This window comes from Bufo gargarizans, chromosome 6 (assembly GCF_014858855.1).
Source record: "Bufo gargarizans isolate SCDJY-AF-19 chromosome 6, ASM1485885v1, whole genome shotgun sequence".
NCBI classification, from domain to species: Eukaryota; Metazoa; Chordata; class Amphibia; order Anura; family Bufonidae; genus Bufo; species Bufo gargarizans.
This window is the reverse complement of record NC_058085.1, coordinates 277,751,699-277,778,385: the sequence shown is the minus strand read 5'-3', so window position 1 is coordinate 277,778,385 and position 26,687 is coordinate 277,751,699. Positions and strand designations below refer to the sequence as shown.

Sequence of the window (26,687 nt, the reverse complement as noted above, 5' to 3'; positions counted from 1 at the left end):
CCAGTACTTAATTAAAAATACCCTTACAAAACAAGTAATCTGTGTGTGTCATATGAACCTGCAGGATGGAGCAAATTAAATCTAAACAGAAGTCAACAAGTAACGAGAAAACGAGAAAGGAGAGCGGAGGAGAGGATACGTCTGAATCATCAAAAGACAAAGGTAAAAAATAAGAAGGTCTCTAATGGACGTGTAGTTCCATTACTGAGATGTTTATTGCAGAATTATCCACTCCAATCCGCATAACCACAACTTTCTTGTGCAAATCTGGTCCGATAATCTCAGAAATGTTCTTTTTTAAAGTAAATAAGTTTTTTGGTGCATCAGGCTTCCCCTGAATCATCACTAACAGCTCTGAAATCTCAGGGCCTTTCATCAAGCAATACAGGAGGCACAGGGTGGTGTTAAGGGGGAGCAGTGGTGCACCAAACAAAGTGGCCCTGCCTATCGTGCACTGAAAGCCGTATTTGCATAAAAATAAAAAGGAGCATTTCTCAGAATCAGAGAATCAGATTTTCACACCAATATGTTTCAGGGCATCTACCCTGCATGGTGGTATGTTTACTTACAAACTGATTTTGGAGGAGGCAGACTACTTGTAAGTTTAAGTAGTACATTTATCATTATCTAATCCTTCTAACTCACTCAACATTTCTTTTTAGGCCTCATGCTCACGGTCGTTGTTGTGGTCCGCATCCGAGCCGCATTTTTTTGCGGCTCGGGTGCTGACCCATTCACTTCAATGGGGCAGCAAAAGATGCGGACAGCACTCTTGTGCTGTCTGCATCCGCTGCTCCATTCCGTGGCCCCGCAAAAAAAATATTGCGGAAGGCACACGGACGGCTTTAGTTTTTTTGCGGATCCGTGGTTTGCGGACCGCAAAAAACGGAACGGTCGTGTGCATGAGGCGTTGCACAGAATGCTCAATTTATGCTTAACCTCAAAGGGAATGTATCACTGCAAATTTTTTTCTGCCAGTTAAAATCAGATAGTGGCATATCCTTTTTTCCTAATCTGTTTTTATTTTCAAATTGTATATTTTTTTTTCTTCTGTTTCCGGAACATGACTTATGTGGGAGAGTTTTCTAGGCATGGCCTGAGCAGGGTTCAGGAGAGAGTAGTTAAGCTGTGATATCACCTACCATGAATGGTAGATCCTGCGTTATCTAAATATAGGTGATATCTGTCATTCTAATCCTGCCTCTGATGATAATGAGATAACTTCTGAAAATGATCTGTACAGACCAAGACCATTGCATCCATTAATAAGCTTAGTGGCCAGTGTGAAAACTACAAGATTTAATGTTTTAAAAAATATATATATTGTGACTTGAAAACTACCAAAATATTTTTAAAAATGTTACAAAAAATCTGATTTTAACAATAGGTAATTTTTTTGACACATTCCCCTTAGGCTACTTTCACACTTGCGTTGCTTGATTCCGGCAGGCAGTTCCGTTGCCTGAACTGACTGCCTGATCAGGCAAACTGTATGCAAACGGATGTCATTTTTTCTGACTGATCAGGCATTTTTCTGACTGATCAGGATCCTGATCAGTCAGAAAAATGCCTGATCAGTCAGAAAAATGCCTGATCAGTCAGAAAAATGCATTGCAATACCGGATCCGTTTTTCCGGTGTCATCAGGCAAAACTGATCCGTTTTTTTTTTTTTTTCATTTTTAAAGGTCTGCGCATGCGCAGACCGGAAGGACGGATCCGGCATTCCGGTATTTTGAATGCCGGATCCGGCACTAATACATTCCTATGGAAAAAAATGCCGGATCCGGCGTTCAGGCATGTCTTCAGTTTTTTTCGCCGGAGATAAAACCGTAGCATGCTACGGTTTTCTCTTTTGCCTGATCAGTCAAAACGACTGAACTGAAGACATCCTGATGCAAACTGAACGGATTACTCTCCATTCAGAATGCATGGGGATATGCCTGATCAGTTATTTTCCGGTATAGAGCCCCTGTGACGGAACTCTATGCCGGAAAAGAAAAACGCAAGTGTGAAAGTACCCTTAAATAGGTTGTTTGGGTATAAATAACAGGATCATGAAAGCTTTAACATTTTTATATATTTTATTTGCCTGCAATGTCTGTTTTGCAAGATCCAAACTCCGATCACATGACCCCGTCCACCTCTCTACACAATGCTTCTGCTGACGTCACGTCCATCACTAAGCTTTAGAGTGTTCTCTTTAGAGGTCCAGGGAGAGACTCTGAGCATGTCTCCACCAAAATTATTTGCCTGGGTCAGTGGGTGGCCACAGAATCTGACCCCCGTTCTAGCGCATGTGCAGGTGCCTACAGTCCTGCAAACCCTTTGTTATGAGAGCATGTGCCAGGACTGGGGACAGGATTCATTGCAGGTATATAAAGTATATTAAAAGATTGTGTAAAAATTGGGATTCACGACCCTAGTTTTGCCTTTAATACTAGTAAGTGAAAAATGCAGCTGATTGGTCATCAGTGATGTATGTTATATGTAAAAACTCACTTCTGTAACATGTAAATGATGGCATCACTTCAGAGGTGACTTCTCTGTGTAATTACAGATGACAGTGAAAAAAAAGACAAGGATGGGAAAAAAAAATGGTGGCAGCCCTGGGTCAGTCACACAACAAGTAAGAAACATGGATCTGCTTATTTTGAAGTGTAACGTAGGGATATTAGAATATAGATTTGCACACAGCACGTCTTGGCAATAAAATGTAAGGTGACATTAGCTCTGAATTTTTGAAATTCATCTTTCCCAGTTGCATAATACTTGTGGTAGAAACAAAGACAACAGCAACCCTCCAAGGTCATCTCCTCGGTTCCCACATCTTCCTCTTTATTCAGAGGGGAAACGCCTTTAATTTCATCAGACGCTGATTTCAAATCTTAAAGGGGTTGTCCAGCCTTTATAAGTGATAGCCTATCATCAAGATAGGCCAGCACTAGCTGATTTGCACAGCACCGCCGATCACCTGTTGGGTGTAGCTCTGTCTCCGAAACTACACAAATACATCTGTCTTGTAATTGGAGGGAACGTGTTACTACAGCGCTGCTCCCATAGAAGTCAATAGGAATAGTGCTGTACTAACTAGCTTCCTTCACTACATGGTTTACAGCGCTGTGTAGTTCCGACACCGACTTCTGGTGACAGCGCTACACCAAAACAGCTGATCAGTGGGGGTTCAGAGTGTCCCAGAATAGGTTATCACTTAGTAGAGGCAGGACAACACCTTTAACATAAAGAAGAAGTCATGCCCCTGCTGAGATTGCTGAAATAGGTTTCTGTAAACCCTCTTTCATCTCAGTTTGATCTTTTTGAACCGTCTATTTTGTGTTTGTGACTATTACATATCATTACTGGTGAGAAAACTCTACTTCTGGGGTCAGCAACCTCCAGCACTTCAGCAATTTCCAACATGTTCCATTCACTTCTTTTGGAGTTTTGAAAACAGCCGAGCAAGTATACTGGCTGAGAGTTGAAAAAATAAATAAAAAATAACAATCTGATAGGGTCAGTCCTTTTTAAATATACATTTGTATTTTTCAGTGGTTCGTAGTGGAAGTTATAGCCTATTCGATACAGACAGCGAAGATGAAGAGGAAGAAACTCGAGAAGAAAAAAGAGAAGAAGAGCCCCCTAAAAAGAAGACAGCGTTTCAGGTAAATAATTTAAGTTCCACCATTTTGTCCCAAGGTCTAATAAAAAGGAACTTGCACTGGTACATATTGCTTGGACCTGATTGCAACCTTTTTATGAAACTTTGGTAGGTTAGCCATATTCTTTCAGCATAACCATAGCTATTGCCTACACATTTGACTTCCTAGTGCAGCTCGTCTCTAATTTTGCTGAGTATAAGTATATGGCCACACACTCAGGGTTCATGATGCAGTTTTAAAAATTAAGAGTGGATCATAAAAGGAGAGAAAGTATTATGGACACGTACCACTTCTCCTTTATTTAATTAACTCTTGGTTTTGGTTTCCAGAACTGCATCTGGAAACCTGACCGTGTGTCCGTACTCTAAGCCAGGTAGTAAGCTTCCAGATTGACCAATGTATGAGAAATCCATACTAGTTTCCTTGTGAGTAGAAATAAAATGCAAAGATGTTTGCCTTTGTCTGCAGCTAGCATATGAAGCCTGGACCACAAGCTCTAAATCTGCATTGAACCTACGGAAGAACGATGAGATGACCATCCAAGAACAAATCCGCAAAGAGATGGAGAAACAGCAACCAGATGGTACATTGTGATCAACCTAATTAGTCTGTTTACTTTTTTGACGACCTTTAACCTTGGATGACTGTAATCATTTTTTTCTGTAGATTAATGAAGGTGTCCAGTACTTGTGTCACCAGCTTATTTTGACCTTTTTATCCCAGTTTCCATATTGCATAAACAATTAGTCTACATATAAAACTGTAAGTTACAACCTATATTATACTCTAGAGCTGTATTTAAAATTCCATGGCTTCAGAGCTGAAATTTCCCAACATTCCCTACTGGCTCAGTGCCTGTGCAGAACTTGTTCTGGTGCACTTTTAAAATGCAGTCTCTTTTGCACCAAACACTCACCCTCACCAGGTTCTAGTCTTTCTTACATCAGTAGTCTGATGTAAACTATTTGGGGCACATTTATTAAGACCGTCGTTTTAGAAGCCAGTCTTAATAAACCCCTAAGCTGGCGGTGGCTCCCCCGAAGTTATGAAGAGGTGCCTGCCTCTTCATAACTTCGGTGGATCTTCCTCCAGTTCTAAATATAAGACAGCTTCCAAGCTGTTGACTGTTTCCAGTACCAGCAGTTCTGGGCTATAATATAGTCTTTAACTCAGGATAAGTACTAGGCAAGTCATACAATTTATTTACAAAGTGTTTTTGGCTTTTTATATACATCATAGTAATATGTGAATTGTAAAATGGTGAAAAATCAAATACAGATTAGTGTCCTGGTTTCTTGGATTTCTACCCATCCATTTCAATTTTTTTTTTGTTTTGTTTGGCAAGTAGGAAATCAAGGGAAAACAGAGGAACCCCAAATAGATCAATCCCAGACAGAAAGTCAGGAGGATACTGCAGATGGACCAGGTAAACCCTGGTAATGGACTTATCCATTGTAGGTTTTTTAGGACCACCATTAGCTCACACTCTTTTTATGTTCCCACGTCACAGAAAATATTGTCCAGAGGATCATAAACATTGTCAAATTTTCCTGGGTCTTCATCCAAGCTCTCGCAGATGACACCATTGAAACTCTCGACTCTTTCTGTAAAAATAGCGTGGATGTTGCCACCGTCTTGAGGATAGAGCGCTGCATGTTACAGAGGAACTTGGACAGGGTAAAATGTCTAATAACACGTGCTTTTGGAAACATTTTCTATAGTTTCCTATTTAGGAGTGTAATAAACATTACAACAGACTTTTGATTTCAGGGTAAAGAAGCCTCTCAAGAAGGCATATCTGAGTACTACAAAGCCAAGCAGCTTTCAAGGACTCAAACCTTGTCCAGTGAGGAGAACGACGACCATATTAGTTGTGTAAGAGAAGAGACTGTTCAGTCCAAGAGGCTGGAGATCTGTAAGATCCTCAGTCTTGAATCACAGCAGTCTCAGGACAGTTTTGTCTCCAGGTAATCACAGTTCATGATTTATAGCGTATGGGGGGTCAGATAAGATATCAATATATGATAGTATTTTTTTGGCAGCTGTGTCACAGAAGATTTGGTTTTGTCCTGTGAAGACCCTGCTGGCCCAAAAGGCCGAAAACCCCATCGTATGCTTGCCTTTGATTCAATTTCTGTTGACAGTTTGGATTCAAGGTAAATGCTAAGTGCTTTAACATTGCATTCAACTGTATCGACATCCTCGGGGAACAGGGGACAGCCGGCAAATTCCAGGACTGTCTCGCTGGATGGTTGGGAAGTATGATTAGTGCGACTGACTTTGAGAAATTAGCACGCTTTTTTTAGTTCACTTTTTTTTTAAATTATATATGATTATTTACTGTACATATGACAGTATTTATAATTAGGCTACTTTACATACTTTAATACTGTTTTACTATTGAGTTTCCCCTAGTGGCAGCTGCAGGCAGCCATGGTTTTATAATTGAAAGGGACACTCCTGTCAGAAAGGTGCATTTTTAACGATTTTTCGCCAGTTTTTCTTTTTCATTTTGGCAGTATTATGTCAAGATTAAATACAAAAGATTTTCTTTCTGTATCAGTCAACGCAGAGACATAATACTCCTATATAGGGATCTTATTGTTTAGCTTATTACTGCTGTGAGGAAGGAATAAATTCACCCATTTTTTTAAATAAAATAAATAAACATTTACATATAGGCTGTAAATATGTGTTCATTTTGTGATGGTAGTGTCCCTTTAAAGGGGTTGTCTGAAAGTGGAAACTCATTTCCAGGTGTAAAATAAAATACAAAAAGGTTCCCCTCTCCATGGCTTCTGGTTCCCATAAACCTGAAGAGTGTGCTTTCTGACTTTGCTGTATGACAGGGATCAGCAACCTCCGGCACTCCAGTTGTTCAGGAACTACAACTCCCAGAATGCTTCATTCACTTCTGTGGGAGTTAGAACAGCCAAGCATGTTTGCATGCTGGGAGTTGTAGTTTCACAGCCTCTGGAGTGCCAAAGGTTGCTGATTCCTGCTGTATGAGAACAGAGCAGCAGCTAATACTAGTGAAGTGATCATAAAAAAAAATGGTTCGCCAAGAGTGTAAAGCTATGCCTCTGGACATTGCATATATGTTTTACCATATATTGTTTCACTTGAGCTGTAAAGTAAGCAAAATACTAGTTACAAAGCAATATTTCTTCTTTTTTTTTTTTCTCCTGTGCAAAATTTCCTTTTAAATTTCTCCTCCATTAGTCACATCCTACAGGAAGATGTCAGATTGGAGCTGGGTCATGAAGATGAGGACTATGAAGGGGATGCAGAAATGACAGAAACCAGAACAGATCTCCCACCATCATATAGCACAGTTATTTTAAAGGGAGACCAGCAGGCCCTGGAAGCTGAAGAAACAACCCAAGGACTAGATGACAGCAGCCGGTCATTGGTGGACGTTCCACAGTTATTAACTGCTAGTGAACTGCTACTGAACAAGTAAGAAGGACAAAGCTCAATGAAGATAACGTCAGAAGTTACGTTTACAAGCTGTATTTCATCTATGTTGAAATAATGGCATTGTCACAAGCCTATGTAAATATTTTGAGAGTACCAGCAACGTAATACATTGAATCTACTTGCTAAGTGTGCACATAGGGGTAAATAATTTGATCATTTAATCAAGTATACACATTAAAGCATAATACATAAGGAAGGCAAAAACCCCTATAAGGCCTCTTTCACACGTCAGTGAATGAAGGACTTTATTGTGTGTATTCTCCCACCAGTGGTTTTCCATGGACAGTGAGTTTGTGGTGACACCACTGAAGCATGGCCTATTTTTGTCTGTGATTATGGATCCCTCACGCCATCTGTTTGGTCCATGATTTTCACTGATTGTTGCTAGGAGATGCTCTGAAAATTCATTTTCAGCCTAGCAGTGTTCTTTGAATACGGATGACACACAGAGAGCATAAAACAGACACACAGACCAAACACAAATTCTTCACGGACATCGTCACGGATGAACCACTGCCCACATTTGTCATGGATGTCATCATGGATGTGTGAAAGAGGCCTAAGGTGGTGGGCAAGTACCCCACATAAAAAATATATATATACACCGGTATATATTTATTTCCATTTCTGACCCAAAATATGATGATAATTGGAATACATCTGCAGCAAGTCTGGAACGCGACGAGAATGGTTGTGATAGAGGTTCTCCTCCAATGATGAAGGCAGTAGTACTCACAATGGCAGTCTTCATTCTGGAACTCACTGGGCTGAGAAGTGAAGGGAGGGGTGCACCCTTTCTTCCCATCAGCACACATCTTGATTTGAGGTCTTCTACCTGGTGTTAGGTGGGGTGCCCTTGGTGTCATTTTGTTTAGAGGTGCAAGAAAGGGCCCCCTTGGAGGACAAGGCAATACAAGTGGCAGTGCAGATGACGGTGCAGTACAATGATGAGGTCAGTTCTTGATGAAAACAAGTCAACTCTATTTTACTGAAGCAACTTGACAGGGGTACACGGGGATTCTTTCAAAATTAGGCACAGTCTTTGCAGGTTGCATAGTCAGTTTACCCAAGGTTGTATATAGGGAGGAGTATACAGTATAACAGTGAGTATTTTTCCCTTTTTCAGTTAATCTGTACAACCTCTCCAATCTGGCCAAAGGAGTGTAAATACTCTCTCTTTCTATTTCCTTCTGTTTAATCAGTATTTCTACAATACGCAGCTGCAGTTTATAGTCCTTTAACAGATGGAAAATCTGTCTCATAGTATAGTAGAGAGTCTAAAGCTTCTAACCCCAACCAAGATGCAGTGAAGTCCACAGCCAACATGCATTACCTTCACTGACTTTTATTTTCCAAGCACTGTCCCAACCTGACTGACCCCATTATAATCAATGGGCGCTGTTTATCTTGGTTATTACTGTCAGTTTCAGTGTTCTGCTCCTATAACTGAGCAGAACAACGGAGAGTTCTATCCTGTTATGAACCCAGCTCAACCCGTGATATTATTACTTTCAAGAAGTGCATCCAGACCACTCTTGGACTTGCACAATGAATCAACCATCACAGCCTCCTCTGGCAAAGAGTTCCATAGTCTAACTGCTATTAAAGTAGAGAATTCCTGTCTATGTTGATGGTAAAACCTCCTCTAGATGCCCTCTTGCCATGGTTATAGGCCTAGGTGTAAAAGGATAATTAGAAAAAGACCTCTTAATTATATATTAGATTATTTATGCACCAACAAATGTTTGGTTTTTTACCCAAAATCATGTTCTTTCAACTCTCTTCTGTCCCCCAGGATGTTTTATGATGAAGAGCTGGAGGAGTCAGACAGGTTCTATCAGAGTCTCCCGCGCCCCCTGCGCCTCGTCTTTGCTCTCTATAATACCATTGTATCAAAGTCTGAAATGCTTTGCTATTTTGTCATCATTCTTAATCACATGATATCTGCATCAATTTTGTCCTTGATTCTACCTATTCTCATTTTCCTATGGGCAATGTTATCAGTACCTAGACCCACAAAACGCTTTTGGATGACGGCCATCATCTATACTGAGGTATGAGGTCCGGCAATTTCCTAGATGTGACCAGTATATTATTCCTGTCCTTAGAAGTCAGGAAATGCAAGGTTACTTATATGACTTGTATTAGTTTAATGTCTATGTAGATATTACTGGCATCTGCTAAGCCTAACATCTCTCAGATTAAAGGGGTTGTCTGGGCTCAGAAAAAAATAAGGTCCTACAACTACTACATCATGTTTTTAGTTAGTACAGCAAATATGCTAGCTAGCAAGTAGCTACGTAGTGGTATCTATTCATTGTGTGCACCTTTGTTGTGTTTGTCGTCTATGGCTTCAGTGATATGCTGAAAGCTACATTTCCCAGCATGCCCCAACTCCTCATCATCTCATTGCATCGTTTGTAGCCCATCAAGGCCACCTCCCTCAATTTTACTCCCTGTGTTGGCCAGCCTGGCCTCCAGCCCTCTACTTCCCTCTAGTCTACATTGTTGTCTGCCTCACCAGGTCCTCCTCCTAAGACTATCCCTCCACCATGTACAGCACGTGGTTGCTCGTGTACCGTACTTAGCGGGACTAAGTTCATGCTCATTGAGCTTGCGTCAGAGCCTCTGTGGCACAAGCACAGTAACTCTAAAACTTATGAATGCCACATGATTCATGACATGATGGACATTGGGGACATTTTTTTTATTGAGCTTCTTCACTTGACCCATATGAATTTCAGGAGAATCACAGTATCAATTATAAAATGTAATTTAACCCGAAAAGGGTTCTAAACATAAGATGTTTATGTCTGTTTTCTATGATTACTTTATGACTGCCTCTTCTTTTGCTCTCCTGCACGTCTCATTAGATTACAGTTGTCATCAAGTATTCTTTCCAGTTTGGCTTTTTCCCATGGACATCTACAGTGTACCGTAGCATGAATGCAGATAAACCATTCCGTCTCCCCAACATAATTGGCATTGAAAAGAAAGACGGCTATGTACACTTTGACCTCGTACAGCTTCTCGCCCTATTTTTGCATCGGTCTATCCTAAAAGTAGGTTAAAATATATACATGTGTTACCCATACATCACATTGTAATGCAGCTGTAGGCAATACTGGACTCTCTTTATGTTCCTGAGCTATAAATTACAAATTGTTCTGACTACCCAACCTGGAAAGCGAAGGATGGTTCATCATACAATATGAGGTTGTGTGGGTGTGGCAGATCTGTAGTAATGATAATTCTTGTGTGTAGTGCCACGGTTTATGGGACAACAAGGAGGTCTGTCTACCAGAGTCCAAACAGAAGAAGAAGAAGACAAAGAGGCAAAAAAAACGAGGGAGTAAAGGAGAAGATGATACGAACTCTGGGCTGGTTCCATGGCATCTATTTAAACACCAGAATGCTTCAAAGAATGTTTTCAGAAAGAGGAGAACCTCACAAAAACCAGCGGTTGAAGGTACTACAGCATTAATTGGTAGTTTTTTCAAGGGATACCCTAGTGTATGTATGTTTGTGTGTGTGTAAAGCCCTTCCATCTCCCATAAAATTTTTGCTAATGTATAGATTAGCAAGAAGTAAGGGGGACATATGATTTAAAATACTAATCTTGCAGAAATGTATTTTTTAGTTAGGTTCAGTCGCATCTGGAGGACTGAATGGGTTAAATGCGAAGAGGTAAAATGTGCATAATGTTAGAAAAGTCACTAATGGCGTTTTTTCACAGACCGATTGTTGGGCAGATTATCGGGGTGGACATTCCTATGAAAACTCATTCCCAATAATCTACCAATCAAAAGGTGCAGCCGATCACCCAATGAACGAGCAAAATGCTCTTTCATCGGGTAAAACTGTTATTTGTTCAGGCAAGTACCGTAAATTTCTGGGCAGCAGATTGTAAAGCAATGTAGCTGTATGAGGTTGATCGCTCGTTCTCATACTGTGGGGGTGATTTCTGCATGTAAATGCAGCACTTCACCTCCATTGAACGAGCGCTTTCTTCCCGATAATCAGCTGCTCTTTGGAGCATGTAAACCTACCTCAACTGTTCCAGCTCAATAAAAATGAGTGGTGGTGAGCACAGAGGGGCTAAAAATATAAAAGAATGGATCCTCACTCTTAGGGAGCCCTCACCAATGCTCTGGTCTCCACTTTCTGCCTGAAACTATGGAAATGCCAAAAAAGGACCCCTCAGGGAATCACCAGTATGGCCAGTGATTAGCTGAGTGGGCCTTTCTGGTATAGTGGAAGTGGAGATCAGTAGCATTGGAATGGCAGCAGCTGGGGATCGTGGGGGCTACAATATGTTTTAAAGCCCCTCTAAGACCACTGACAATTTGTTCTGCGCTGGAAACCCCCTTACAAGGCAAGCTGTTTGTTCACATTTTTTTCACTTCTTAGGTACGCCTCAGAAGAAAGACAACAAGAGGAAGTGGAATTGTTTAAGACGTAACCCAAAAAAGAAACGTCAGTCAATAAAGGAAAGGCTAAAGCAGCAGTGGCTCAAGCTGAAGAAAGTGGCAGTGAAAATGTAACATTTTATAATTGTATATATAGAAATAGAGAAGTAAAGGCATCCATGCCTAAGTGATTCCAGGATCTTATGTAGCGCTCTCTCCAGTCTTGTGATGGCCTGCTTGTCTTTTCACAGAGCTCTGCAGATCTACTTGCCAATCAGACAGTTCTTCTATGACATTATACACCCAGAGTATAGCCCAGTGTGTGACGTCTACGCTATTATGTTCCTGGTTGATGTTATTAATTTTATCATTGTCATCTTTGGATACTGGGCATTTGGGGTAGGTATTGTTTAGCAAGATGAGTTTTCTTATACAAAAAGATAAGATTAGCTTAAACGCAAAAACTGAAAGCCAGAAATTTTCATCTGCAGAAACATTCTGCTGCAGCAGACATCACAGAATCTCTGTCCGAGGATCAGGTACCGGAGGCTTTTCTGGTTATGCTTCTACTACAGTTTGGCACCATGATTGTTGACAGAGCCATCTACTTGAGAAAGACCATGTTTGGAAAGTGTGTCTTCCAGGTTGTCCTCGTGTTTGGAATTCATTTCTGGATGTTTTTTATCCTTCCTGGAGTTACTGAAAGGTATAGCAGTAAAACAAGAAAAAATCCTCCATATTCTATAATACAAATAGGTTGCATATGGTACACAAATACCGGGAGGTGGTGACTGGTCACCCTTAATTAAAATTTTATTAACCTTTCTTTAACATAAGATTTTGATCATTCAGAATGCGATCTTCAAATCCCAACAATTTTCAGTGCATCAAACACAACAATCCACCAAAGCCCAGTTTTCAGCTGGTGGAACAGTCGTAAAGGAACGCTGAATGTAAAGTCATCTACTATTATCAATGTATAGAAATGGCTCTGGAGGTTCTCAGAATTAGATACAAGACAAAAAAATAGTGATCACGAGGGAAGGGATTTTCATGGTGTTCCTGTCACTTATGCCATTGAAGAACACTCTGTCTCCTTTGCCTAATTTGTCTTCTTCTAGGCGCCTGTAGATGCCATTTCACTGCACAGTAAAGAGATAAGAGAGATGTCCAGTGAAACCAGATGATGGACAAACAATCTTTCATCTATGAATTAAAGATCAAATGAAAATTTCAAACAGGAGCCTTCTTTTCAGATGATAATGTTGTGTCATCGGTTGTCTAAAATGATCGTTTGTTAAATTTCACCTGACGAAAGTTTTGGTTGAATTCGTCAAAAATTGTCTGTTTTGATTAACTGCACATGACCATCCTTAGTGTCCCTTTAAGCCTATGATTGATTTTAGGGTCTGCTTTATTTAACACATTCTTATTCTCCACTATTGTCTGTTTTGCAGGAGGTTTAACACAAATCAGGTGGCGCAGCTATGGTACTTTGTGAAATGTCTGTACTTTGGTCTGTCAGCTTACCAGATCAAGTGTGGCTATCCCAACAGAGTCCTAGGAAACTTTCTAACGAAGAGCTACAACTGTATCAACCTCTTCCTATTCCAGGGGTGCGAGGCACAAGCTTATAAGTTACATTTATAGTTTTAGACTTGGCCGATTTACGTGTTTCTTTTGATGTTTTAATGTCAAGAATATCAGGATGTTCCTTTTTTACTCTTCTCCCATAGTTTTCGCATGGTACCTTTTCTGACTGAGATGAGGGCTGTCATGGATTGGATCTGGACAGACACCACACTTAGTTTGTCAAGCTGGATATGTGTGGAGGACATCTATGCTAACATTTTCATTATGAAGTGCTGGCGGGAGTCTGAGAAGGTAAACATTTTGTGTGCATCTGCCCTTTTCATACCAGGTTCAGTGTGCTTCTAGGACCAGATGTTTTCCAAAAGGTTGTCCTTTTTGCATAGCTCTTTTCCAGCTGTATTAGAAATCGCAGTTGAGCGTATTTACAACATGAATGGGTTTTACTAGGAAACATACCACATTGTATATTATTTATTTTCTTTACGCTATAGTGTAGGCTCCAAGCCTGCTGCCAGCATTTCCCAGCAGAGAGGCGTAGCCTGCTGGTGAATGTCAGTATTCCCCGGCCGGGAGCTCCTCCTACTGGTAAGTGACAGGTCTGTGCAGCGCATTGCTGTCACTTACCAGTTGGAGGAGCTCCCGGCCGGACGCAGACATCGCAGCAGCCAGCAGCCAGGTAAGTATGAAAATCTTCCACTCCGCTGCCACCGATGATGATTACAATAGAGGGAGGGAGGGGGGGGGGGGGGTTGGGGGGGCGCGCGCACACTGGCCCCAATGTATTAAAACAATAGAGGGAGGGAGGGGGGGTTGGGGGGGCGCGCGCACACTGGCCCCAATGTATTAAAACAATAGAGGGAAGGAGGGAGGGGGGTGCGCACACTGGCCACCAACGAGTTAACAACAGGGGGGGGGGGGGGGGGCCGCACAATGATATTCAAACTGGGGAGGGGGGGGTCTGCCCCCTGCTGCCTGGCAGCCCTGATCTCTTACAGGGGGATATGATGGGGTTAATTGTACTATCATATCCCCCTGTAAGAGATCGGGTGCTGCCAGGCAGCAGGGGGCAGTCTTGTACAAAGTTTGCAGTGTATTCTAACTAGAAGCGTCCCCATCACCATGGGAACGCTTCTGTGTTAGAATATACTGTCGGAAATGAGTTTTCACGAAGTGAAAACTTAGATCAGAAAAAGCTTTTATGCAGACGGATCTTCAGATCCGTCTGTATGAAAGCAACCTACGGCCACGGATCACGGACACGGATGCCAATCTTGTGTGCATCCGTGTTCTTTCACGGACCCATTGACTTGAATGGGCCCGTGAACCGTTGGCCGTGAAAAAAATAGGACAGGTCATATTTTTTTCACGGCCAGGAAACACGGCTCACGGATGCGGCTGCCAAACGGTGCATTTTCCGATTTTTCCACGGACCCATTGAAAGTCAATGGGTCCGCGGAAAAAAACGGAAAACGGCACAACGGCCACGGATGCACACAACGGTCGTGTGCAGGAGGCCTACACTGACATTAAAATGCACTGTGCTATAGGAATAGTGCATTGTATTTTAATATCATCTATTATAGTCCCCTTGTGGACTATTAAATAGTTAAAAAGAGTAAAAAATAATAATAATTCCAATAAAAAATAAGCTTTTTTTCTATTGAAAAAACTTTTGAGAGGAAAAAATTGCACAAAAATGGTATCGCAGCATCCATAATAACCCACAGTACAAAAATATAATGTAAATTATACCGTACGGTGAACGCTGTAAAAAAAGTTCCAGAATTGCTGCTTTTTGCTTAGTCTCCATACAAAAATGTTATAAAAAAAGTGATCAAAAAGTGTTATGTGCCTCAATGAGAACTACAAGTCATTCTGCAAAAATCAAGGCCTCACATGGCTCCATAGAAGAAAAAAAAAAATTATGTTATGGGTCTTGGGATGCAGTGATTCAAAAATATTGAATTCTTTCAAAAAAAAGGCTTTTTATTGCGCAAAAGTAATAAAACTTAAAAAAAAAAAAATGTATTTGGTATTTCTGAAATCGTACTGATCCTTAAAAGAAAGTAATGTTATTTATGCCACAAAATGAATGCCGCAAAATGGCAGCATTGCTGTTTTTTCCTATCCCACTCCCAAAAAGAGTTAATACAAATTAAAGGTGTATCCCAAAATGGCACCATTAAAAATTACAACTTGTCCTGCAAAAAAACAAGTTCCCCCCCCCCCCCCCAATACGGCTACATAGACGGAAAAATAAAAAAGTTCTAGCTCTTGGAATGCGATGATCAGAAAGTTGTTGTTTTTTTTAATCGCTTGGTCAGTAGGGCCCAAAACAGAAAGGTCATTTAAGGGGTTAAGTTTTAGCTTTGTTTTTGTCTTTATATTTTAGAGCTTTTCTATTTTTTTTTTTTAGAAATACCCAGAGCCTCCAGGTCAGAAGAAGAAAAAGATTGTGAAATATGGAATGGGTGGAGTCATTATTTTTGCCTTGATCTGCATTGTCTGGTTCCCGTTACTGTTCATGTCATTGGTGAAGTCCGTGGCCGGTGTTACCAATCAACCCCTGGATGTTTCTATTCAGATCAGCATTAGTGGCTATGAGGTACAACATCACTGCAACCTTATTACACTACATCCCACATCGTACAGACTAGATAATATAATAATGATCACCGTTTACACCCAAATCATCCGATCTGAGAGTTCTGAAGCCTCTCCCTTCCCAGCTGTCAAAGGTTTCTTCCATCATGACACTGTTTTTTTTTTCCCTTATCTGCGGCATAATGCTGCAGTTTTAGGAAAATCATAAAAAAAAAAAAAAAAAAGACCGTGGCATGTGCATAAGGCTACTTTCACATCTACGCTTTTACTGTGCGGTTTTAAGATCCAGCAAAACGCTTCCATATTTATAATTCAACCGGCTGCATCTGTTTAGAATGGATCTGGTTGTATTATATCGAAAATTATGAAACGGGATCCGGGACTAAAACAATTGTAAGTCAATGGGCACCGAATACGTTTTTTTTGTGTCCCAAAAAAAAAAGAATCGGATCCGGTATCATTGACGTACATGTTTTATTTCAGTTTCCCATACCGCAAAACAAAAACACTGCTTGCACCGGTTTTGTGTATGGCATGGGAACGCAACGAACTGGAACGAAACGCATTCTGGAGCTCTCCGTTCTGATTTGTTCCGTTTGTCCCCATTGAAAAGAGAATGGGGACAAAACTGAAGCGTTGTGCTGCAGTTTCGAGAGCCTGTGCCTGATGTCAAAATCGGACAGCACAACGCAGATGTGAAAGTAGCCTAAACCGTAACATTGTCCCACTCTTCATAAGGTGATTATGCGTTGACCTTGTCATAAAAAATGTACCAACACCTGGTCCACTTTAGCACATTTTTGGTGCATTTAGGTTTAGCTTTTTTTTGTGACAAAAATTAAAATCTACTGCATCTAGCTTGCCACTGGGTTAGATAAGTAAGAAAGCGTTGCGAGCTAAAATGCACCAGTTTGCGCCAAAAATGCAACAAAATTTTGGCGCAAAATCCTGTCACAAAGTAACTAACTAACAGGCAGTATAAAAAATATGCCATGCACCAAATTTATCATCCAGCCTAAGGCACTGTTAGGAGTTTCTCACTTCTTTAGACTGCCTAAAATAAAAAAAATTCTAAAAATATCTTTAACATAAAAAAACTTGATCAAAAGAAACAGGCTTTTATTCCCTATAGGCCTCATGTACACGGCTGTACCGTGTTTTGCGGTTTGCAAAACACTGATACCAGCTGTGTGCGCGCCGCATTTTGTGCAATGGAAGGTCTGGCCCTCAATAAACCAGTCCTATCCTTGTCCATGATATGGACATGTTCTATTTTTTTTTGCGGGGCCAGAGTGCTGTCCGCATGTTTTAGGGCCCCATTGAAGTGAATTGGTCGCAAAAAATGTGGCTCGGATGTGGACCCAAACAACGTCATGCACACGACCGTTGTGTGCATCCGCGGCCGTTGTTCAGTTTTCCATTTTTTTCCACGGACCCATTGACTTTCAATGGATCCGTGGAAAAAAATCTGAAAATGCTCCGTTTGGCATCCGCGTCTGTGATCCGTGTTTCCAGTCCGTGAAAAAAATATGACCTGTTCTATTTTTTTTTAACGGACAACGGTTCACGGACCCATTCAAGTCAATGGGTCCGTGAAAAATCACAGCTGCACACAAGATTGTCATCTGCGTCCGTGATCCGTGTCCGTTTTTTCCTATCATTTCAAAGGCAAACTTGACTTAGATTTTTTTTCATTTTTCATGTCCGTGGAGCCTCCAAAAATCAAGGAAGACCCACGGAAGAAAAAACGGACACGGATCACGGAACAACAGAAGTCGTTTTTGCGGACAACAAAAAAAAAAATGTTCGTGTGCATGAGGCCTTAACCAAAGGTTTCTCTTTTATTTTATCTTCCAGCCTCTGTTCACCATGAGTGCTCAACAACAGAACTTGGTCCCTTATTCCCAGGCAGCCTACGATGAACTGACATACAGATACGCATTACATCCTGTGAGTATGCATGGGTAGGGTGATGGGGATTAAAGGGAACTTGGCACTCAACTCACTGAGGGCAGCATAGAGAAGTGACAGACATGCTGATTTCAGCGGTGTCTCACTCATAAGCAGACGTAAAGTGGCCCTAAAAAATAAATAAAAAATTTACAGAAGGTGGGGAAACACAAGTAGGAGAGGACATCAATACCATAGTGCAAAATACCATCCAAGCAGAACTAAATAACAGTGTAGCACAATGTACTGCCCCAAAAACTGGCGCTCAATAGCTGCCATTTTCTGACCTCCTCCTCCAGTTGTCTTTGATTAAGATATGGAGCGGGGGACAGGAGGGCATGTGTGGTTGCTGGCTGGGTACATAAGTACTTGATTCATATAGCGTTAATTACTGTTGAGAGCTCATTATGTACCAGGTCAGCAGCAGAGAGGAGAACTTGGGTGACCCCCTGGGGAATCGGCCCACCGGGAAATTTCTCTGTTGGGTCTATGACCAATCTGCCCCTGCTCATAAGCTAAAAGTAAATGGTTGCTGAGAACCAGGTTTAGGCTCCATTCACACGTCCGCAAAATGGGTCCGCATCCTTTCCGCAATTTTGCGGAAAGGGTGCGGACCCATTCATTCTCTATGGGGACGGAATGTGCTGTCCGCATCCACATTTGCGGATCCGCACTTCCCCATCCGTGCTTCCGTTTCCGCAAAAAAATAGAACATGTCCTATTCTTGTCCGCAATTGCAGACAAGAACAGGCATATTCTATTATGTCGGCAATGTGCGGTCCGCAAAATGCGGTAAGCACATTGCCGCTTTGCGTGTTTTGCGGATCCGTGTCTCCGTGTATCCGCAAAACACATTGCGGACGTGTGAATACAGCCTTATAATTATTGAAGCCCGAGCCTGGAAGAGAGAGTCCTGGTTGCCTGAGAAGAGTCATGGTTCTTCAGGGGATCCTGCTCTCCCCACCCACCTGCTGATAATTGCCCGTGTTCTCTCAGGGGTAACACTGCCAATCCTCAGCGGGTGAGTGGGGAAAACAGGAGCTCATATTCTCAGGCAGCCATGACTTTCAGACCCGGTGTCCGTGATTATGAGCGCACTGCTGAATTCCATGTTGCCGCCTGTTTTCATGAGTAAAAAGCCTGTCTTATCTTTTAAGTCTCATTTACCAACAGTTTTTGTGCCTGTTTTGAGGCATTTGTGTCTGTTGCTCCTATTTTGAGTTTTAAGGCAAATTTAGAAGTTTTCTATTTATGTTAGTGCGCCTTATTTGCACTAGATTTTGTCCTAAAAACAGTCTAATTTTGATGCCACTCCAGTCTCTGTTTTGAGTGGTGAGTTGCGCCACAGTTTACCTACTATCATGGAGAGGTGTGCCAAAATTTAGCTTCCATGTGCCACATTTTCATGCGCATACTATTTAGACCAGTTTTGTGAATTTGAAAATTGGTCTTAAATGAAAACGCAATGCTAGGCAGGCTCATCCCCGTCACCGCCTACCATTGCGGTTCCAGATGTTTTTTATCCGCGCATCAGGGTGATGCCGTGTCGGTCGTGCGGGCTTCAAAAGCTATGCGGGTGCTGGGGAGCGAGGTAAGTACATTGTGTGTGAGGGGCCCAGGCATATGGGGGGGGGGGGGGGGGGGGCATTTCAGGGGTCAGATAACCCCTTTAAACCAAAAAAGACAAAGTAGATAAGGATAATAAATCAGGCAAAAATTGCAGACAGACTTTGCCAATACGCCAGTTTTTTTTTTTTTTTTTTACTCCAAAAATAAGGCGAGCTTAGCTTAGTGCCCCAGTGTGTCCGAGTCATGAACCTGATGTCAGGTTCCCTTTAATACAAGGCAAGGCTGGGGCTACACTGGGACATGAAGATCATGATGTTGCTTTGAGTGGAATGCAACATGCATTGACTGCGACACAAGTCGCAAAAAATCAACACTGTTGTGACTTGCTTGTGAGTTTTCTGTAATTTGATTGTCTTTATAGGCTAATCACAGATTTTAATTTTATGGGTGACATGGCGTGCTTTGCATGAATAGCCTCTGCATAGCCCAAGCCTGAATGTCCATACTAGCCATAGACTACCTGCATACAGGTGCAGGTAAACGCACATAAGATCTGCATGAATTTCCATGCAGATTTAAGTGTTTCTGCAGCACATCTGCAGCAAAATTTGCAATGTCTAACGGCAGTTTTTGGTGCGGAATTGCCGCAGATCTCACCTTCCATTGAAAAGGGAAAAATCTGCAGCTAAAAATCGCAAACATAATTCACATGCTATTAAATTTGAAAATCTTAATTTATGCACTGAAAAAAAAATCTGCAAAGTGTACATGAGATTAGTGTAATCTCATACACTTTGCTGGTACTGTAATACACTGCGGTTTTTCTGCACTGGAATCGGCAAGGAAAAACCGCACATATTCCGCCAGATCATTGGATCAGTCAAAGTTTTCAGAGATCCACCAGGACCACTGTTGTCCGGCAATATGGATAAGATCAGGTATGTTTGATAATCCATTAGGATGTATAAATTTAGGCTACTTTCACATTCGCGTTTGGTGCGGATCGGTCATGGATCTGCACAAACGCATCCATTCAGATAATTCAACAGTCTGCATCCGTTCAGAACGGATCCGTTTGTGTTATCTTTAACATAGCCAGGAGAGATCCGTCTTGAACATCATTTAAAGTCAATGGAGGACGGATCCATTTTCTATTGTGCTATATTGTGTCAGTGAAAACGGATCCGTCCCCATTGACTTACATTGTGTGTCAGGACGGATCCGTTAGGGTCAGTTTCCTCAGACGGACACTAAAAAGCTGCAAGCAGCGTTTTGGTGTCCGCCTCCAAAGCGGAATGGAGACAGAACGGAGGCAAACTGATGCATTCTGAGCGGATCCTTATCCATTCAGAATGCATTAGGGCAAAACTGATCCGCTTTGGACCGCTTGTGAGAGCCCTGAACGGATCTCAGAAACGGAAACCAAAACGCCAGTGTGAAAGTAGCCTAACCCTGCATCACTGGTAACATCAGATGATCCCATTACTTTGTTTTCTGCTCCTGTTTCATACCCAGTCTGCGATGCAGTTCATTGTTAATTACATGCCTGAGGACATTGTGACTGCCAAGATAAAGAGTAATGCCAGCCTGCTCTGGACCATAAGCCCGGCCAGTCGTCAGGCGATGATACGGGAGCTATCAGAATCTACGCAGATATACTTTGATATTCACTGGAGTATCCTCAGGTAAGACAGGATATGTACCGTACATGGCACCAGGCAGCTGACAGTCCGGGGTTCATACTGATGCCCAGAACTTTGTGTTCCAGGAATGCGTCCATTGTAAAAAGCGCAGAGAGTGTTGGGAAGCACACGGTATGCTATGAGGATACAGAAACCCGCGACCATATAGTCCAGATGCTTACAGGAGAAAGGAAGGAGCCATTGTATGTATTGTACATGAAGCCTTTGATTTAAGCCTACTGCAGTTAGTTCACCATTTTTACATTGCTTCAGTGCATTTAGAGCAGTGATGGTGAACCTTTCAGAGACCGAGTGCCCAAACTGCAACCCAAAACCCACTCATTTATTGCAAAGTGCCAACACGGCAAGTTAGCCTGAATACTACAGTCCAATATAGAATATCTTCCATGTACTTTATCATTTAGCTATAATAGCCTGCCTACATTCAATGCGCTGCTTGTGCCATTCATAGAGCTCCCTGCGCTGATGAACGGCAGGAAAAGTCTAAGGCTTATTGGTACACCATAGACTTTTTCCAGGGTGCAGTTGCCCACAGAGAGGGGTCCAAGTGCCGCCGCTGGCACCCGTGCCCTAGGTTCGCTACCACTTATTTAGAGCATAAAAAATGAAGAAACTGAAAGCAGTCCTAAAATCTATCATTATGTGTGTACAGCTCCTATAATAACCTATGTGTATCCATGGTAGACCATAAACTGACCCTGTCTAGTCTAATAGTACAGTCACACTTCCATCAGTCCCCTTAAGCCAAAAAGCAGGTAAAGGGCTCATACACACGAATGTGTGCCGTCCGTACCGTGCATTCAGGACCTAAAACTGCAGTTCCCATTGCATGGACATCGTCCATGTGGCCTTTGCTGGCAGATGCAGACCCATTCACCGCAAAAAATAGAGCATGTTCTATTTCTTTTGCAGTGTGAAGGCTCGGACCAAAATGCCAGAGAAGCGCTTTGTATCTTCCAGATTGTGGACCCATTCAAGTGAACGGGTCTGCATCTGTGATACGGTGCACACATGGCTGGTACCTGTATACTGCAGACCCGCTGTTTGAGAGCTGCAATACGGCCATGGCGTGCATACGTTTGTGTGCATGAGGCCTAAGTGGTTGGGGACAGCAGTTGGTTCTCTGAACCATGGAGAAACATAAGTCTGCATGGGAGCTGTACACACAAATCAGTAGATTGTAATTTAAGACTATTTGCAAAGATTATTTAACTACGGTATACTATAGCGGCATAAAAGTTTGAAAAGATAAACATGCTTTAAAGAGGTTGCCCCACTAAGAACATCCTTTACTGACAAATGCTGAACATTTTTGTATTTAAAAAAACAACATTAGTATAGTGCCACCTACTGTTTCTGCTCCATAGCCTTTACTGCGTCCACCTGAGTAAACGTGCAGAGGTGGAAACAGTTGCTCAGTCTTGACTCTCTCTCTTGTGAAGAGCTGCCTGTCTTAAGTTGCAGCATCTTCTCTCCTTCCCACGTGGAAAGTGACACAGCGTTCCTGTAATTGCATTTGCTCAGCATCTCATCTGATAAGTAGAAGATACTTCAGAAGCAGCTGGTTCACCACACTAGAAATCCCTCAACCTACATGAAGGAGCAGATAAATAAGCAAAAATGACCATGTGTGTCCACCTCAGCACATTTACTGAGGTGGACACAGAAAAACTGTTCAATAGAAACAGCTGGTGGCGCTATACTAATTGTTATTATAATATATAAGTATTTTATAAAAAGATAAGTGTAAAGGGAATTTAAAGGAGTTTTCCAGGACCTAAGTGTTGATGACCATTCAGGATAGGTCATCAATATCTGATCAATTGGGGTCTGACTCGTGGTATCCCTCTCGTCAGCTGTTTGAAGGGACTGTGTTGCTGGGTCGAGCCTGCCAATCTCTTCATAATATACTAAGCGTATCATCATCAATTGTATAGCAGCTCAGTCTCATTCCTTAGCTGCCATGTGACCGATGGGTGTGACATCATAGGCCTGAGTGATGCAACCCCTTCCAACAACTGATCCAATCTTCACCCTTCAGCTATTGGTGACCTATCCTGAGAAGAGGCCTTCAATATTTAACTTCTGGAAAATCCCTCAACTATTCTTTGTAGGTCTAGGTGGTAAACTTGCACATAGGGAACTAGTGTTAATAAAAATAAAGTTTGTAAAAAGTCTCTACAATTTTATTTTCCTTAGCATGCTCAAGAACATTTTGCCAAAACATCTTAGATCAAATTCTGGACCTGAAGCAAAAGTCGCTCACCGGCTTCAGACAGGTAACATCAGGTATCACTTTTTCACTCTAGAGGTCAAACCTCTTAAGGCCTCTTTCACACTTGCGTTGTCCGGATCCGGCGTGTACTCCACTTGCCGGAATTACACGCCGGATCTGGAAAAACGCAAGTGTACTGAAAGCATTTGAAGACGGATCCGTCTTCAAAATGCTTTCAGTGTTACTATGGCACCCAGGACACTATTAAAGTCCTGGTTGCCATAGTAGTAGTGGGGAGCGGGAGAGCAGTATACTTACCATCCGTGCGGCTCCCGGGGCGCTCCAGAATGACATCAGAGCGCCCCATGCGCATGGATGACGTGTCCATGCGATCACGTGATCCATGCGCTTGGGGCGCTCTGATGTCACTCTGGAGCGCCCCGGGAGCCACACGGATGGTAAGTATGCTGCTCCCCGCTGCACTTTACCATGGCTGCCAGGACTTTAGCGTCCCGGCAGCCATGGTAACCATTGAGAAAAAGCTAAACGTCGCATCCGGCAATGCGCCGAAACGATGTTTAGCTTAAGGCCGGATCCGGATCAATGCCTTTCAATGGGCATTCATTCCGGATCCGGCCTTGCAGCAAGTGTTCCGGATTTTTGGCCGGAGCAAAAAGCGCAGCATGCTGCGCTATTTGCTGCGGCCAAAAAACGTTCCGTTCCGGAACTGAAGACATCCTGATGCATCCTGAAGGACGGACTGTCCATTCAGAATGCATTAGGAAAATCCTGATCAGTATTCTTCCGGCATAGAGCCCCGACGACGGAACTCTATGCCGGAAGACTATAACGCAGATGTGAAAGAGCCCTTAACGTGGAGATCTGATTGCTTTGGTCTTTTTCCAGAATTTTCAGAAAAGCCAGAAGATATTCAGAAATACGCTTTCTTCCGTAATTTAACCCTAAAACTGCAGCAGCTGTCTGTGAATAATAGCACATCGAGCCAAGTGACAGAATGGTGGTTGATTCAGGAGTGGAATCCAGCGTGTGGCCCGGATGGCTGCAGCAAGAACATTGAGCTCGTTATATACAACGATAAAGCTAGTCCTCAGAGTCTGGGATTTCTTGCTGGATACGGGTAAGATCTTTTATATTTCTTTACTATAGAAAGATTCAGTCCCCATCATCTTTACCGCATTGTATGTCAAACTTGACATTTACAACGGCATGCAGGACTTTTCACAACGCTAAAGACTCCCAATGGAGCCTCAAACAAAAATGTGGACATAGCCCAAGTCTTATCCAATCAGATAGACCTTTAATTAAAATGTGTATATATTATTTGTGGAAACCACAATTTACATAGAACTGTGCAGTCTGATAACCATAGAGTGCATGACAAATGTAAGTCCACTTCTTCCTATGGACTGACAGGTTCGGAAGGAGTTGTCCAAAGCAATGGTCAAACAGGAGATACGGAAACAGCACTTTGTTATCCCCATATCGCCTATGTAATAATGGTTGAACATGGGCACAGTCCACTCTATAGTTTGTATGTTCTCCCCGTGTTTGTGTGGGTTTTCTCCAGGTACTCCGATTTCCTGCCATACTCCAAAACAGACTGATAGGAAACTTAGATTGTGAGCCCTATTGGGGACAGCAAGTGACAATGATGTCTAAAGCGCTGTGGAATATTTTGGCACAACATAAGCAAGGGAGGAGAGAAAAAAGGTTCCCTTGTAGAAAAAGTAGGGGAAGGCTTCTGATAACACCCCCCCCCCCCCCCCCCCCATTGATCTAAGATCAGGTTACCTTTAAAAACAATTGCTTTAATACTGCCTTGTGTAAACAAGGCCGTACTGCTCCAATAGCTTCTTCTAGGCTGATACATTGTGGTTTCACCTTATAACGGAAACGACATCACAGATGTGAACAGGGAAGTCTGTCACACAACGGAGCCTAATGGATTCCTACATGGCGTCTCATTTTGCAGGGGAAGATTATAACTGCATGTCGTGCTATTCTTCCCGTCACATTTGATGTAATCTGTAAATCAGGCTCCTGGCAGATGTGATCACAGCCTTAGCGAAGCAACCATGGGAGCAGGGCAGTTTTGATCATCCACATGTCATTATAGGATTATAAAAAGACTGGATGAACCACTTATACCATTTCTGCACATGTTCATTGCTTGTTTGTTTTTTTCCCCTAAATTTGCAGCATTGTGGGTCTATATATGTCTGTCGTTCTGGTCATTGGCAAATTCATCCGAGAATTCTTCAATGGCATCGCTCGGTCCATCATGTTTGAGGAGTTACCCAATGTGGACAGAATTCTGAAACTCTGCACAGACATCTTTCTAGTCAGAGAAACTGGAGATCTGGACCTGGAGGAACAATTGTTTGCAAAACTAATCTTCCTCTACCGCTCTCCTGAAACGATGATAAAATGGACAAGAGAACGGCACGACGAGTGACTAAACTCCCTTCACGGCATGTCCATAAAGTGTCTGCTCAATGGATGAATTTACCTTCAAGCAAATGACTTTGTATATTATTTAAAATAAACACTAGTTTATAAAAGAAATGACAGGTTTTCAGTGACAACCCAGACAGTGTCTCTACGGTGCCAACATATAAAATGACTCAAATAGCCCATATACCTCCCCCTAAGGGCCAATTATCAGGAACAAATGCTCTTACGAACATCTGAATGCTTGTTTCATGGCTCCAAAAATAATAATTTCCACTGATGTACTGACAAATGGAACATACTACTAACAATATGCAAAGTGACTAGGGGACAAACAATCGTAACGATCCCTCGCTTGCCTTTTACTTTGCATTGGGCTAGGGCAGTGATGGCTAACCTCTGGCACTCCAGCTGTGGTGAAACTACAACTCCCAGCATGTTCCATTCATTTCTGTGGCGTTCTGGGAACAGCCAAGTAAGGGGGGCATCTTGGGAGTTGTAGTTTTACCACAGCTGGAGTGCCGGAGGTTAGCCATCATAGGGCTAGGGTGAAATGCCCCTTTGCCTGATCAACTTCATTTATTATGAGTCCACGTAATAGGATCGGAAAACATGTTGTTTTCCCAACAACACAGCCATCTCCAATTACTGTAAGACAAAACAATATAAAATTCCACAACTTGTGTTATAAAAGGCGGTGGTGGACTGGGAACATCAAGTGGTCCCATTTTGTAGTTGGGTCTCAATTGACAGAAGGCAGGGCCAGCTATACTATATTGCAGCACATTATTCCACCCCAGCAGAGGCAAATGTCACATCACAAAATACCTCCCCTAAAACTGCCCCTCTGTGGTGCCACTTGCCATGTTCTTTCCTCCTACTGCAGTTGCCTTAGGATGGCAATACAGTTAATTTCAGGAGTCAGGAGGGGAGCGTCGGATCATTACTTACCAAGGCTGCCAGACGTAAGGAGGGTTCAAGGGTTCTCCTGGATATCAGACCACCTGGAGGTTTCCCTGTAGGGTCTACGGCCAG

The 26,687-nt window shown here is 42.3% G+C and overlaps 1 protein-coding gene across 1 annotated transcript in view; it reads left to right on the top strand.

Annotated features, from left to right (window-relative positions):
* The window catches only part of LOC122942147 (piezo-type mechanosensitive ion channel component 2-like), an 81,346-nt gene extending 55,658 nt beyond the window's left edge, over positions 1-25,688 (top strand). The window contains exons 30-53 of the mRNA XM_044299646.1: positions 65-162; positions 2,559-2,627; positions 3,548-3,660; positions 4,126-4,240; positions 5,015-5,083; positions 5,168-5,334; positions 5,428-5,624; positions 5,700-5,813; positions 6,904-7,116; positions 8,933-9,191; positions 10,011-10,199; positions 10,402-10,606; positions 11,548-11,677; positions 11,798-11,945; positions 12,038-12,252; positions 13,004-13,162; positions 13,283-13,430; positions 15,556-15,744; positions 17,601-17,693; positions 20,778-20,947; positions 21,031-21,147; positions 23,165-23,244; positions 24,087-24,318; positions 25,401-25,688. Coding sequence (XP_044155581.1) covers positions 65-162; positions 2,559-2,627; positions 3,548-3,660; positions 4,126-4,240; positions 5,015-5,083; positions 5,168-5,334; positions 5,428-5,624; positions 5,700-5,813; positions 6,904-7,116; positions 8,933-9,191; positions 10,011-10,199; positions 10,402-10,606; positions 11,548-11,677; positions 11,798-11,945; positions 12,038-12,252; positions 13,004-13,162; positions 13,283-13,430; positions 15,556-15,744; positions 17,601-17,693; positions 20,778-20,947; positions 21,031-21,147; positions 23,165-23,244; positions 24,087-24,318; positions 25,401-25,656 — 3,745 coding nt within the window. The 3' untranslated portion in view covers positions 25,657-25,688. The remainder of the gene's footprint in view (positions 1-64; positions 163-2,558; positions 2,628-3,547; positions 3,661-4,125; positions 4,241-5,014; positions 5,084-5,167; positions 5,335-5,427; positions 5,625-5,699; positions 5,814-6,903; positions 7,117-8,932; positions 9,192-10,010; positions 10,200-10,401; positions 10,607-11,547; positions 11,678-11,797; positions 11,946-12,037; positions 12,253-13,003; positions 13,163-13,282; positions 13,431-15,555; positions 15,745-17,600; positions 17,694-20,777; positions 20,948-21,030; positions 21,148-23,164; positions 23,245-24,086; positions 24,319-25,400) is intronic.
* The last annotated feature ends 999 nt before the right edge of the window (positions 25,689-26,687 follow it).